This window comes from Asterias amurensis, chromosome 13, assembly GCF_032118995.1.
Source record: "Asterias amurensis chromosome 13, ASM3211899v1".
Lineage (NCBI taxonomy): Eukaryota > Metazoa > Echinodermata > Asteroidea > Forcipulatida > Asteriidae > Asterias > Asterias amurensis.
Window position 1 is genome coordinate 408,699 of NC_092660.1, and position 14,287 is coordinate 422,985.

The following is a 14,287-nucleotide window of genomic DNA, read 5'->3' on the forward strand; positions in this document are numbered from 1 at the left end:
TCCAATTGAAAAAATACTGAATGTTAAAGCGCCTGAGCATCACAGAGTGGCGGATATTAGCTTTATTTAAAGTCACTGTTAATATGTCATTATTTTCAAATGAAATCCTATTTCTATGTAGAGTCTTCCAGATGGTCAAATTCACTCATGGGATGTTGCCAGGAAAGAGGAGAACAAAACTAAGAACCGTTATGCTAACATTATTGCATGTAAGTAAAAAGTACTTTATTTAACTTCATTTATTAATTCTGGTTGTGAGGTCAAGGAGTTTCAGAAAAGCCAATTTAAAAACACTGTACTAGCCCAGAACACCATGGAGAGAAGACAACAAAGGAAGATTCAGGGGAAAACCCACACAGTCAGGCAAATTGTTGTGCTTATCAGCTCTATGAAATTGGGCCCTTGTCTGTACTCACACCACTATATTGATGTTTTTATTATTATTATTTTTTAGATGATCATTCTCGTGTAGTTCTTGACAAACTTGAAGGTGATGATGATTCTGATTATATCAACGCTTGCTACATTGATGTAAGTGATTATTCAAACTAAAAGATAGAAACAACTATCCCTTTGTCTGACCAAAGAGAAAGGTAGTGGAAGCACTTAAAGGCACTGGACACCTTTGGTAAAGACCAGTCTTTTTACTTGGTGTATCTCAACATATGCATAAATTACAAACCTTTGAAAATTTCTCAATTTGTTGTCAAAGTTGTGAGAGAATAGTGGAAGACAGCCCTTGTTGCACAAGTGTGCTTTCAGATGCTTAAATTTGAGGTCTCAAATTCAGTTCAAACATTTCAAGGCACTTGACTGTCACTTCTTCGTTAAACGTTTGAAAGGTAGTGCATGCTGCTCTACCAACCAGGCTCTTAGTTGATGATACTCAAGCCTACATCATTACAGACTATAAAGGGGGTAGACCTATTTCAGCCCAGGATTAAATAGGTGGCAATGTGACCCTGGTTGCAGTTGATTTAGATCGACAGCTCAAATTGGTTAGGCTCTTAGCCAATGATAGCCTTGCACGAATGCACATTTCATCAAATATGCCTGTCGATGATACTTTAGTGCAATCCATCTATTCAAACTATTTTGAAATGTTTTCAATTTTTTTATCGTCTCTTTCTCACAGGGTTACAACCATCCTAACAAATATATTGCTTCACAAGGTATGCCAAATCTCTTCACGGAAATTTACTAATTGTGTCCACAAAAATATTACATAAATATAATAAGTACATTAATCAAAATATGATGAGGACTATTTTACTGTGAGATGTTTCTGCCTTTATGACTTTTGATTGAAGCCCCTCCAACAAAAACAATACATCTTAGGGCTAGCTATAACTCAGTTGGCGGAGCACAGTGATGCAGAATGTTCAAATCCCTTTCTAGTTTTTATGTTTTTATTCTCCCCTAAGCTGAAAAGGAACTTGGCACGTTAAAATATTTACACTAAATTATGTGGGCCAAAATACTTTTAAAGTCAAGTTTACTGTTGCAACTAACTACTTAGCTTTAAATGAAATGGGAGATGTTATGGTTTTGATCTGGTTTTTGGATGTTGTTTTGGTACAAGATGAATTGTGATTGATATTTTTCTTAGGTCCCAACCAGACTTCTACCAATGATATGTGGCGCATGGTGTGGCAAGAGAAAACCAGCATCATTGTCATGGTAACCCACTTAGTGGAAGGAGGCAAGGTAAGTTAAAGGTTCATCCTTTTTCCAGTGAATAGCAATCAGCATGACGTTTAGACCAATGTCAAGAATTGACTCCGCGGTAATACAGTTACCTACAATCCTGTAAGCTTTTAAAGTAGTAGTCCAAGCTAATGTTCTATGCCTTTTGTCCGGGTAGTATTTAATAAGCAGGACAGTTCTTTTCAGAACTCGGAAGTCTCCCAAACATCCAATAAATCTAATCCGCGGTAGTAGAATTAAGAAAGACTGTTTTTTAAGAACAAACTCTACCTGGCAAGTAGATACACACATGGTGTTACCGCAAACCCTATGTATATTGATACCCGGCACCATGCAATGCCTCAAATCCTATACAGCATGCAGCTGTCGTTTCACTGTACATTGCTTTGTAATGGTGCAAAGACTGTCTAGCCCAAGTGCTGTATTATGAGGTAATTCTATTAATTAATATTACCAACCAAAAGGATTTTGGCATCAACTCTAATCAAATATTCCTCCTTGAATTTTGTTTATTGTTTCAGAAAAAGTGTGAGCAGTATTGGCCAACAACCTCCATGCATTATGGACGGATTGAAGTTAAGCTAGATTCAGAATCTAAACTCGCAGATTCCGTTACACGTTCATTCACACTCAAGAAGGTCAGTGGTTTATGATGAAAACCTTCTTCAAACTAAAATGTAACTAGGAGGAAAATCTCTTTAGGAGGATCTTGGATGTTCTATTTTAGAAATGTTTTTGCCCATACACCAATGTGTGTTACCAATGTGTAATCAGTACTTTCCCGAGTCCTGTGAAAAAACAATCACAGGCATATTACTCGGGTGGGATTCAAACCCATGCCATGCAATTCTAGAGCAGTGTCATACTAACTAAACTACCGAGATTCTAAGATGGCGGCTGGATGACGTCAATAATGTTTGAGTTGTGATTCCCTCGGGCGGGAGGTATAAAGCAAAAGTTTTCCCTGAACATGACGGTCTTTATCTTGTGATCTCTGTTTTACAGGAGGGTGAGACGAGAAAGCTGAAACAGTTTCATTTCACTTCCTGGCCTGATATGGGTCTGCCTAAGTACATCAGTCCACTCCTGTACTTTGTCTATACTGTTAAGGCATCTATCACTCCTACAACAGGACCAATCATTGTACATTGCAGGTAAGAAACATTGGGGTGGGTTCGAATCCCAGTTTAGGCACGTGTGTCCTTGAGCAGGACACTTTTAAAGGCAGTGGACACTATTGGTGTATCTCAATATATGCATAAAATAACTAACCTGTAAAATTTGAGCTCAATCGGTCTTCAAAGTTGCGAGATAATAATGAAAGAAGAAAACATCCTTGTCACACGAAGTTGTGTGTGTTTAGATGGTTGATTTCGAGACCTCAAGTTCTAAATCTGAGGTCTTGAAATCAAATTAGTGGAAAATTACTTCTTTCTCGAAAACTAAGGCTCTTCAGAGGGAGCTGTTTCTCACAATGTTTTATACCATTAGCCTCTCCCCATTACTCGTCACCAAGAAAGGTTTTACGCTAATAATTATTTTGAGTAGTTACCTTTAAGTGTAATTTTTAACTGCTACATGACAGTTGTAGGTTGTATGGTTTCTGACTGGCACCGCTGTACAAAGATATTGACAAAATAGGGACACCGCCAACATAGGGTTTCCATAGGCTTATCTGTTACTCTGTGTGTCCATGGCAATTCTTTCTGACTCAATTGTATAACAAAATAAATGTCATCCTTTTAGCCACCATTGTCATATTATTCTAACCGATCTTTTCTTATAATCCTACAGTGCTGGTGTTGGTCGTACCGGGACCTTCATTACTCTAGATGCAATGCTTGATCAAGCTAAGAAAGAGGGAAAGATTGATGTTCTCAAGTTTGTCGCTGATATGCGAGACAGACGAATCAAGATGGTCCAAACACAAGTAAGTCTTGGACTGACACACCTCTTGGTGATAGTGCAGGCAAACCTTGATTGTTGATGTATTTCTGTTGTCCCCAGTCGTGTAGTACCTTAAACCTAAATGTTGTCATTTGTCTGCTGAGTACTCTTGAATTACTGTGCATAAAATATATTTCATATCTCATGCTACTGTCTTTAATTACAACATAGTATTTGCATTCTTGTTATGAATAACAGCATTGAAATAAGTGTTACTGGTGATGATGACTTTGTTTTCTCTATTACTGCTGCCCTCCTTTTTTATATATTTTGATGTATTCCCCTTTTTACTGTTTTTCCATTCCAGATGTATATGTTTATGTGTAATGTTTTTAAGAGTTTTATCCTTTTTTGTATAAATTATTTGTAATTTTGTATTTTTTTTATGTGAAATTGCCAAATAAATATTAGAACTTGAAAAGTGGATTACTTTTGTTATCATTGTGTGTTTGACATTGTTTTGTTTTGACTGTTTTTTTCAGGACCAATACATGTTTATCTTTGATGCACTTCTTGAGGCCTTTGTTTTCGGTCAGACCTGGATTTCTGTCGATGATATAAGGAAGGAATATGACAGACTGAAGACACCTAGTCCCCATGGAAACTCCTCAATACTTGAAGATGAGTTCAATGTAAGTCATCCCCATATAGTTTCTTGCAGAAGGAGATTCCCTTTGCAAGGGCATTTTGTATTGATGCAGTAGTAGAATATAAAGCAAGACAAGTTCTCAAAAGAACATAATCTACCTAGCTAATAGATATACACACGGCATGACCATATAAGAAACTGCAACCTGTATGCTGGCTGGCCAAAGGCTACTAAAAAGCTCTGCGAACGCCGCCTCAAGCTTGCTGGGCACTTTACTCGCCACTGGGAGCTTGTCGCTTGCCCAACCATCCTCTGGGAGCCCTCCCAAGGCAAGGCTTCTCATGGTAGAAGATGTCTTTCTGAAACGAGACACCAGCTTGGCCAGTGCTGAGGAACTACACTCCTGCATGCTGGATCGAAACATCTGGACAAAAAATCACTGGGCAGGTTGGAGCTTCTACATGGCGCTCGACTTGATGATGATACACATGGTGTTACCGCAAACCAAATATAACTTGGTATCTTACCTTTGTTTCAGAAATTGACCGCACTTCAATCTCCAGCTAAAGGAGACAGATATCGAGGTGGCAAAGATCCACTTAATACAGACAAGAACAGGTTCCCTGACTGCCTCCCATGTAAGAAAGTTATCCTCTACTGGGTGCGTTCGATTAGCTTCCCTGGGTAGACCAAGCAAGGCTCACTCTGGTGAGCCCCTGACAAGAGCTAATTCAAACGACGTCATGCAACGCGGGCCAGCCCCAAGTGACCCATTCCACAAGGAGGGCACCTAGGGCTGACCCAGACGTCAAATTTATTTGGGGTCAATCCGGGGAAGTTAATCGAATGTACCCTCAGTAATAACTCTAAATACAACTTGTCAAACTTTGGTTGCGGGGGTATGTGGAGTATTAGGCAGGGGGGGTGCGGACGAGTGTCCGCAACGAAAGGGTTTTAAAATTATATCAGTAAATAAGAATAAAAGTAGTTGACTTTTGATGACTTGAAATAAGTTGATCTTACACAGTTTGGTACAAGACACCTAACTAGTGACTGTGTGTTTTGGTTTAACATTCTTTAAAGGGAAGGTATCTGTTTGGTAAGATTAATATTAGTGTCAATACAAACTTTGGTTAGAAGCTTATAGCAGCTTCTGATAGCATAAAGCATTTCGAGAAACATTTCACTTCAAAGTTATTATGGCAACAAATTTGAATCTGAAAAGCATTTTTGCAGTAAATCTTCTCAGATTGTGTGATTCTAATGTATAGTGAATTATTCTTCCTGCGCCGACATATTCACTCCAGATTTTCGGCAATATCTTAAAACTGCAACAACCTGGTGAAATAAGACATTCGCAATGCAGTTTTATTGTATACAATCAAATGGTTCCAAAGACCTTAGGTATATTTTGCCTAAAACATTTCCCCAGATATTTATGATGAATTATGACGAGTCTAAGTGGAAGTGTCGTGGCCGAGTGGTTAAGAGCACCGAATTCAAACTCTGGTGTTTCTGATCAGCAGAGTGTGGGTTCGAATCCCCAGCCGTGACACTTGTGTCCTTAAGGCAGACACTTAACTTTTGCTTTGTCCTTCAGATGGGACGTAAAGCCGTTGGTCCCATGTGTTGTGTCATGCATGTAAAAGAACCCAGTGCACTTATGAGGTGCTACATACTTTGGTATCATAATCATCCCTTTTGTTTTTCTGAAAGTTTGTATTTACTCAGTGCCTTGAGTACCTTGTTTGGTAGATACATGCGCTATAAGACTTTGATATTATTATATTAATATGAAGGGACTAATTCTTTGATTGCAGTTGATCGTTGCCGTCCTTACCTCATGACAATGGGTGCAGACCACAGTACCAACTACATCAATGCTTCATATATCAATGTAAGTTACAATTTTTAGTTGGGATTCAAACCCACGACCCTTGCAATTCTAGAGCAGTGTTGATTTGCTTCAGCTACCGGGCAATCTCGGTAGTCTAGTTGGTAAGACACTGCTCTAGAATTGCATGGTCATGGGTTTGAATCCCACCCGAGTAACATGCCTGTGATATTTTGTTCACAGGACTCGGGGGGGGGGAAAGTACTGAGTATACAGTGCTAAAATACATAGGTGTATGGGTAAAAAACAAAATTCATATTAGTATTATTACTACTATAATTATTATGTGCTGAAACCCCTGAGTGATTATTGTTATGTTGATTGTTATGCCACAGGGTTATTGGAAGCGTGATCAGTACATAACCACCCAGCTTCCTTTGCCTAGTACTAGTATAGATTTCTGGAGCATGATCTATGATTACAAGTCACCAACTATCGTCATGCTGAATCCTTTGGATCCCGATGATCAGGTAACTTAGTTTTCTTCTTTTAATTAAATCTAGCTTTGGGTTTGAATAAAGACAAGTTTACTGGAGTGGGACTGTGACCAATCACCTTCAGAAACATACCGTCGCTCTAACTAACTGAGCCAGTCAGCCCTATGTTGGCGTTCTCTCTATTAGTCTATGTCCAGTCAATTTGTCTTTGTTCAAACCCAAAACTAAACTTACCCAGTCAGTTTTGGTTTGATGTACTAAACCACAAGGCCATGGCTTTTAGTATTCATTAATGATTGTTTCTTATTGTTTGGTAGACTATGGATAGATACTGGCCAGAGAAGACTATGGGTGCCTTTGGTCCATTGAATGTCCATTTGGTTTCTGCTGATAATGAAGAAGGAGTCCAGAGTAGAACCTTCACTATCGACAACATGAACAAACCAGTAAGTCTAACAAGAAAATGTTATAAATTGACCTTTATCATGCTGCCTTCATCTTGGTCATTATCCTCGCATCGAATAACAATAATGAATGCTAATAATGATTTAGCAAATAGGAACCAGACTATTTTGTTCTTCCAGCCTCGGTTTGGTAACATATCAATGGGGAAATTTCAAGATGGCTGCACCATGATAAAGGTCTATAGACCCCTTCCATAACGTGAAACGCTACACGGACGCTGGGTTCACACGCACGTTTTTGAACGGCTATCATCCAATCATTTACCTCCTTTGACCCCAATGAGGGCAATTTTGACCCCAGTGAGGGCGCTTTTAGAGCTTGTGATGTCACATGCAAGGGGTCTATACAGGGTTACTAAAAGGTCAAACAGTGCTCTTACTGACATCAATGTTTAAGGTTCTCCTTATGATGTTCCACTCCCTGAATGGCAAATCACCTGTTTACATCAACGACGTAATTCATGTGTACAAACCTCCCAGACAGCTCCGCTCCTCAAACAACCTGCTTCTGAACGTTCCAAGTTGCCTGCACTCCTAGCTGTTCTTCACATGGCAGGCCATTTCTATGGAACAGCGTTCCACTTCAACTCAGACAAGCAGATACTTGTTCCAAATTCAAAACTCATCTCAAAACATATCTATTTCGGAAACAATAGCCTTAAAACTTTTGGTTGTCTTGTGTCATTGTGTTAGCAGAGTTCTTGTTTTTTTTTGCGCTAGGAGTGTCATCATTGACAGACATGGCGCACTAGAAATGTTCAACATTATTATTATTATTATTATTATTATTATTATTATTATTATTATTATTATTATTATTATTGTTATTATTATTATTATTATTATTATTATTAATACAAGATTTGTAATGGACTTTGTGTTTATTTCTCATTACAGAATGACAAACCACACACAGTCAGACAGTTTGACTTCCAAGGATGGTCCTTAGATGAGCATTTACCGTCTTCACCCGTCTCCATCTTGACATTGATTTACTGTGTACAGAGATGGCATGAGAAATCACAAGGTGGACCTCTCACTGTACAATGCATGTAAGTTCAGAATAATCAGCTACCGTAAGGGAATGGATTGCACTAACTGCCATTGACCGCCATATTTGACGATAAACAATGCAAAAGTGTGTACGCACAACGCACAGCTTTTAGCCAATGATAGCCTTGCAGGCATGCACATTTCATCAAATATGGCGGACAATGACGCTTAGTGCAAATCCATCTTTTACAAATAATCTTGGGTTGAACAAAGAAACCTTGATTAACCTTAGACCAGTAGACACTCTCTCTAGCTTCAAGACCAAATTGAAAACTCATTTGTTCGGTCTTAGCTTTATAAGTACCGCCATTAGCAGAGTTCTTTTCTATGCGCCAGGAGTGCCTCTCTGACAGATATGGTGCACTGCGAATGTCCATTATTATTATTATTATTATTAGAGTGAGACTTGAATCTGCGATCTCCAGATTAACAGTCTGGGGCTCATCCAAGCTATCGAGCTCTAATATTACAATCGCCCTATCTTATCAATAAGATCAGAAGCCATTCAACCTGTAACTGCCTTGAAGGCAGAGATCACACCCATGTTATGATAAATTGGGAGTGGCCAACATAAGGGCAAATTAGCCAAGTTGGTCAATCACAGGCTTCTTATTCCAGAGGTACAGGTTCAAGTCCTGCTCTTGTCAATTTGTCTATGTTCAACTCAATATCACTCAACTAAATTCAGTTCTAATCAACTCACATGATTGTTTAAACATAACATTTTGTTTGCGGTAACACCATGTGTAGATCTACTTGCTTGGTATATTATGTTCTTTATATTCTAATGCATTGAAGTAGATTTTTCAGAATTCGGGACATTTATCCACTGGCCCGGCTGATTTCATAATCAGAAACCTTCTTTATAAAACTTAGAAGTCTCCAGATTTCCAACAAAATCTATTTCGCGACAGTAGAATATACAGCGAGACAAGTTCTCACATACACAATTTCTGTAACCATCTTAAAATACACATGTACACTTTTCCCTTCAGTGATGGTGTACGATGTTGTGGGGTTTTCTGTGCCGTTCTCACAATGCTGGACAGGATCAAAACTGAGGAAAGAGTGGACGTCTTTCAAGCTGTCCGAAGTGTCCGCAATAACAGGCCGAGCATGGTCTCATCACTGGTAAGATAATACTGAAATTGTCCATAGCGTGTCCTGGCCAAGCGGATAAGAGTACCAGACTCGAGCTTTGGTGTGTTTCTGAGTGTGGGTTTGAGTCCCGGTCTTGACACTTGTGTCCTTATGCAAGACAATTAACCATGATGCTTCGTCTTCCGGATGGGACATAAAGCCAGTTGGCCCATGAGTTGTGTAGCGCACGTAGAATAACCAGTGCACTTATCGAAAAGAGAAGGGGTTCACCCGTTCATCCTGGTTTGATTGGCTGCACAATGCGCCACAGCACCTTGTAAACCATTACATGGTGGTATGTGAAGGAATAGATCTCAAATTTCAAAACTTAGCTCCATCATACATTGCTGGAAAATACTGAATGCTGAAGCACATTAAGCGTCACTGAGTGACAGATATGAGCACTTTATAAGAAGCCACTATTAATTAAGCAATAAGATACTCTAAAAGTTAGAGTCACAGATTGGTTTATGTCAGTGTAGTGCTGATTTATAAGCTGAATTGTGAAAGTTTCAGATCAATTAGCGGATGACACTAGTATCGATATTGTCTTGTATAGGCTGATTTTACATGAACAACAAACACTTGACAACATTATATATTTATAAATGGCTGTATCGTGTCTCAGCTTAAACATTTTAACCAACGAGTTGTTGTGTTTACAATTACAGGAGCAGTATGATTTCTGTTACCTGACTGCCCTTCGTCATCTACAATCCTTTGACGTCTATGAGAACTTCAAGTAGAGCATCAGGACCAACAGCCAATACCCTGGGCAAATTTTAACATGTTTGTATACACATACATTTATAAAGTACTATAACAATTATTGAATGGATCCAAAAACCAATAGTACAAATTGCCTTTAACAAAGTACTACTGTGATAATTAAGGTATTAGATCTAATCTGACAAGGTTCATCATTGGGTTAACACATGTACAGTACACAGCAACCATCTATAGACCCATGGCATGACGTCACACACTCAAAAAGCGCCCTCACTGGGGTCAAAAAGCGCGCTCACTGGGTTCAAAGGAGGCAAATGATTGGACCGTAGCGGTTCTCTGTGCGTGAACAAGTACGGGTGAGCTCAGCGTCAGTGTAGTGTTTTGTGTTATGCAAGGGGTCTTTTGTTTGGGTTTATACCACTATCTGTTATACATGTTGAAGCTTTATTTCACTCGGTACATAAACTGTACATCTAATTTGCTTACCTTTCAAAATATCAAAAGCACAAGTAGGTGTGCAAAGTGATCACTAAACAAAAGATAAACTATATGTTTTTAAGGCGTGAAGTGGTTAAGGAGAACAGGAGACCATGGACTTTCCTACGAGCAAATTACAAAAAGTCTTTCTGATAAAGTATAAGTTAATACCAACAAATTTGTATAAGGATTGTGAGTGCTAATATAGTATAACAATTTAATGGTTGAAAATATTAAATGTCATGTTTATTTTTGTATATTTGTAATTTAATGCATCCCACAATGATAAAAGTAACAATTTTTTGAAATAATGAAACAACAATTATTGCATAGCCAAACAAGTAATTCCATGTGGATTATCATTGGTAAAAAAAGTCGCAGTTTCTTTCATTTTTTTTATACAAAGTTCGCATGGTTTTTGTAACTATAAACAAAGTATCCTGTAAATATGTCTTTTATAGCAATTTATGCCTAGTATTTATTCAGTATAAATCATTTATTTTTGTTGTACTAGTTAAAGGAATTTAAGAGATTTCAATAATAGATCAGAAGATCCAGGATACAGAAGACAATGGGAAACTTTTGGGTCGCTTTGTAGCAGCAGACCTACCAGGTAAACTCCATTGTTCTTGGTAATGTGCACATGCTCATAACTACGTAAACAAAGGTAATTTACCTGGTGAGTCTGCTGCCACCTAGCGTTCCAAAGTCTCCAATTGTAAGTTTTAAATTTAATAATTGGTGCTTCAATAACTTACAAATGAATAATTGAACTCCCTTCTCTAGTTTGTAAAGTGTGTTGGTTTTCTTTGTAAGGTTGGCTGATTTGAAGATGCATTTTTAGATCATTCATGGCAGTGTACATGTAAGGCAATTACTAACAATATATATTGGCGTAAAAACTTTGCTGGTGATAGTGTAAAACATAGTGAGGAAACTACTCCCTTTGAAGTAAACACTCTTTATTTGAGAAATATATTTGAATCTGAGAAAGACTTCAGGCCTGGAAGCATTTCTCAGGCATCTGAAAGCAGACAAATGTTTGTAACAAGAGTGTTTTTTTCTTTCATTATTTTCTTGCAACTTTGATGACCAATGTGTAGCCAACATTTTTCTTTTTAAGAGAATGTGAAACTACTCCAACTATTGGATGTACTCACTGACTTTGAAGCAAACTAAATGCACTGAAATACACCTAGTGAGATGTGTGCATATTGAATTATTTCATTTAGAAATTTAAACAACTGATGTTATGTTTGGTTATTATTTTTTTTTGTGCCAAACTGGATAAGATTGATAAACAATTTGAAAAGAAGTAATGTTATGATTTCCTTTAGCTGTGCTGTTCCCTACTGTATATACAGCACCAGTGCTATAAATAAAAATACATTTGTACTACACAGGGCTATGATACATTTTTATAATTTTATACGTATATTTTTACAACATGAGTATATGATGCTTTTTTTCCTTATATCTGCGACCAACCAGCTATTGTAGTTGGGCCTGATATCACTTTATATTGGTTTGTTTAAAAAATTACTAACTGTTGTTGTTTGTTGATATTGTTATAATTACATGTAAGAATTCTCCAATAGGATATTTTGTTTTCAAATGATTATAGAAGATTCACTGGAGTTGTTTATTGTTGTGGTATCATTAGAGTGGGGGTCTTTAGAAGACAACGAATCATGTGCAGTTCAAATGGAACTAATAATAACAATAATAATAATAATAACAATAATAACCTGTTTTTATATAGCGCTTTTCACACCCGAAGGGCATCCTGAAGCGCTTCCAATATTATTACCCCCCCCCCCCCCCCCGTCACTGGGCCTTAAATCATTCCTTAAACCATCTCAGCTCCCTGGGGAGTATACGGTCTGTGCTGCCAAATATGTAGCTCACTTAAGCTAATCAGTTACAAGAACCATCTCTGCCCTCAAAGGTATCCATACTTCTGGGTGGAAAGAAGCATTAATAGTCATGCATAAAGGGTCTTGCTCTAGGGCACAAGCGTAACGACCGGGATTCGAACCCACACTCTTCCAAATAGAACCACCAGAGCTTGGGTTTTATCCTCACATCGGCTCGATCACAATACCCAATCGGTAGTGACCATGATATGTTTTAGACAGTTCAAATTAAGCGACCACATTTCCTTTTGAACATTCCATCTCAACTATATTATGAGCATTGCTTATAATAAACATGAACAAATAAAGTCACAGTACTGACATAATTTAGAAATTATTAGCAAATTTATTAACATGGTGAGACAGGTTGGAGCCATCAGAAATATGGTCACAAAGAGACGTTGCAAGTTTTTTGTACTGGTTGTATTTGCATTACTTAAAGGGCACAACATTTTGTGTAAAATTTATTTTCTGATTGTTTTAAGTTCAAGTTGGTCTCTGTATAGATTGTACCATAAAAATAGCCAAAGTACTTTTTTGTTAGATTTTGTTACTCAGTTTAAGTACCAAACCATTCTTACATTTTGTAACAATAATTTTATTTGTGATACGAATACAAATTGCTTTGTAATATTTCTACCAAACAGTGCTTTTCTACATTGTGTTGTAATAATATACCTCCACCAGCAGTTAATAGACGCCTAATCTGTTATTATGAAATTGTTTGTTTTTAAAGGACCTTATGTTCGATCCAAAGATTGACTCTAAATAAGGGCCCTGCATTTTAAAATAAAAGTTAATAATTATATACACTATCCGTTGCATTTTAGGGCTATGTGTTGCATTGTAGGGCAAAGTTGGATATGAACACATCCTGGCCTAAAATGCAATATTGACCCAATTTACTTGACGACATCATCAAAATAATCTTGGATGCTCCATATACACCTCTGTTAATACTTATGCATGATGTCATAATTCTTACCCAAAATGAGGCTATGGGTGCACTTCGCCACCACATGCAGTGACTGCGCCCATCGCCTCATTTTGGGTTAGCATTGTGACTTACCTCATGCATAAACATTGGTGGGCAAGGTCATTGTGCGTTATTTAAGAAAGTGTGCATTTTAGGCGACGCGGCATTTACGTAAACCTAATTGCCATCAAAAATGGTGAGCGTGCCACAGCACAGTCGGCGCGTGTTACGTGTGTGCAAGGGGTCAATAGCTTTGTGTACATATCAAATACATAAAACAAGCCTTAAAATGTGTACCAGGCTGTATCGAGTGTACATGTTTTTATAGCCAATAAAGATATACAATTATTCATATATTATATTCACCCAACATTAAGGTTTTCTTTCAACAGACTTTAGGGTACACATTCTTGTAACATATTTTCTTTTTTGTTGTTGATAATATCAGCTTTCAAAGTACCTTTACAACTTAGTGGAATGTTTTTAAAGTACCACAATAAAAGCAGAGAACCTTAAATGCTCGAAAAAAGGTGTTTCTCCTCAATTTGTCTAAAATAGGGTTTTGGGTTGTAGTTTGTTTTGGTCTTCAAAATATAGTCCTTTTTAAATTATGTTAAGATTGGTTGTATATCCCATTCTAATAGGGCTCTACAATAAGAAAGAAGTTGATCCAAATACTGAGATGGCCTATTTTTGAAGTAACCATTCTCTCAAGGGATTATAACTTTTCTTTTAAAATTAGTTTCAAGATCCATTTCTTATTATTTACCAGCAGATAAGCCATTAAAAGTGTCGGGGAGGGGGGGGGGGAGGGGGTAAATGATTGAACATTCTCGCTTCTACCATGAGTAGAGTCCCTGCTTAAAACTTGCGCCACCCCCGAATAACAAGTGGTGTGTGCCGACTTAACTTGGACAGACACTGGATATCACTCCGCCGTAATAGAACTAGATTAATT

General features: G+C 37.7%; 1 protein-coding gene across 1 annotated transcript in view; it reads left to right on the forward strand.

Moving 5' to 3' along the window:
- The window catches only part of LOC139945714 (receptor-type tyrosine-protein phosphatase T-like), a 43,694-nt gene extending 29,848 nt beyond the window's left edge, over positions 1–13,846 (forward strand). The window contains exons 26-40 of the mRNA XM_071943072.1: positions 122–209; positions 455–531; positions 1,136–1,172; positions 1,610–1,707; positions 2,229–2,345; positions 2,713–2,861; positions 3,502–3,637; positions 4,137–4,286; positions 4,782–4,881; positions 6,064–6,140; positions 6,473–6,607; positions 6,892–7,020; positions 7,936–8,090; positions 9,087–9,222; positions 9,903–13,846. Of these exons, the coding sequence (XP_071799173.1) occupies positions 122–209; positions 455–531; positions 1,136–1,172; positions 1,610–1,707; positions 2,229–2,345; positions 2,713–2,861; positions 3,502–3,637; positions 4,137–4,286; positions 4,782–4,881; positions 6,064–6,140; positions 6,473–6,607; positions 6,892–7,020; positions 7,936–8,090; positions 9,087–9,222; positions 9,903–9,977 (1,659 nt within the window). The 3' untranslated portion in view covers positions 9,978–13,846. The remainder of the gene's footprint in view (positions 1–121; positions 210–454; positions 532–1,135; positions 1,173–1,609; positions 1,708–2,228; positions 2,346–2,712; positions 2,862–3,501; positions 3,638–4,136; positions 4,287–4,781; positions 4,882–6,063; positions 6,141–6,472; positions 6,608–6,891; positions 7,021–7,935; positions 8,091–9,086; positions 9,223–9,902) is intronic.
- Positions 13,847–14,287: the final 441 nt, after the last annotated feature.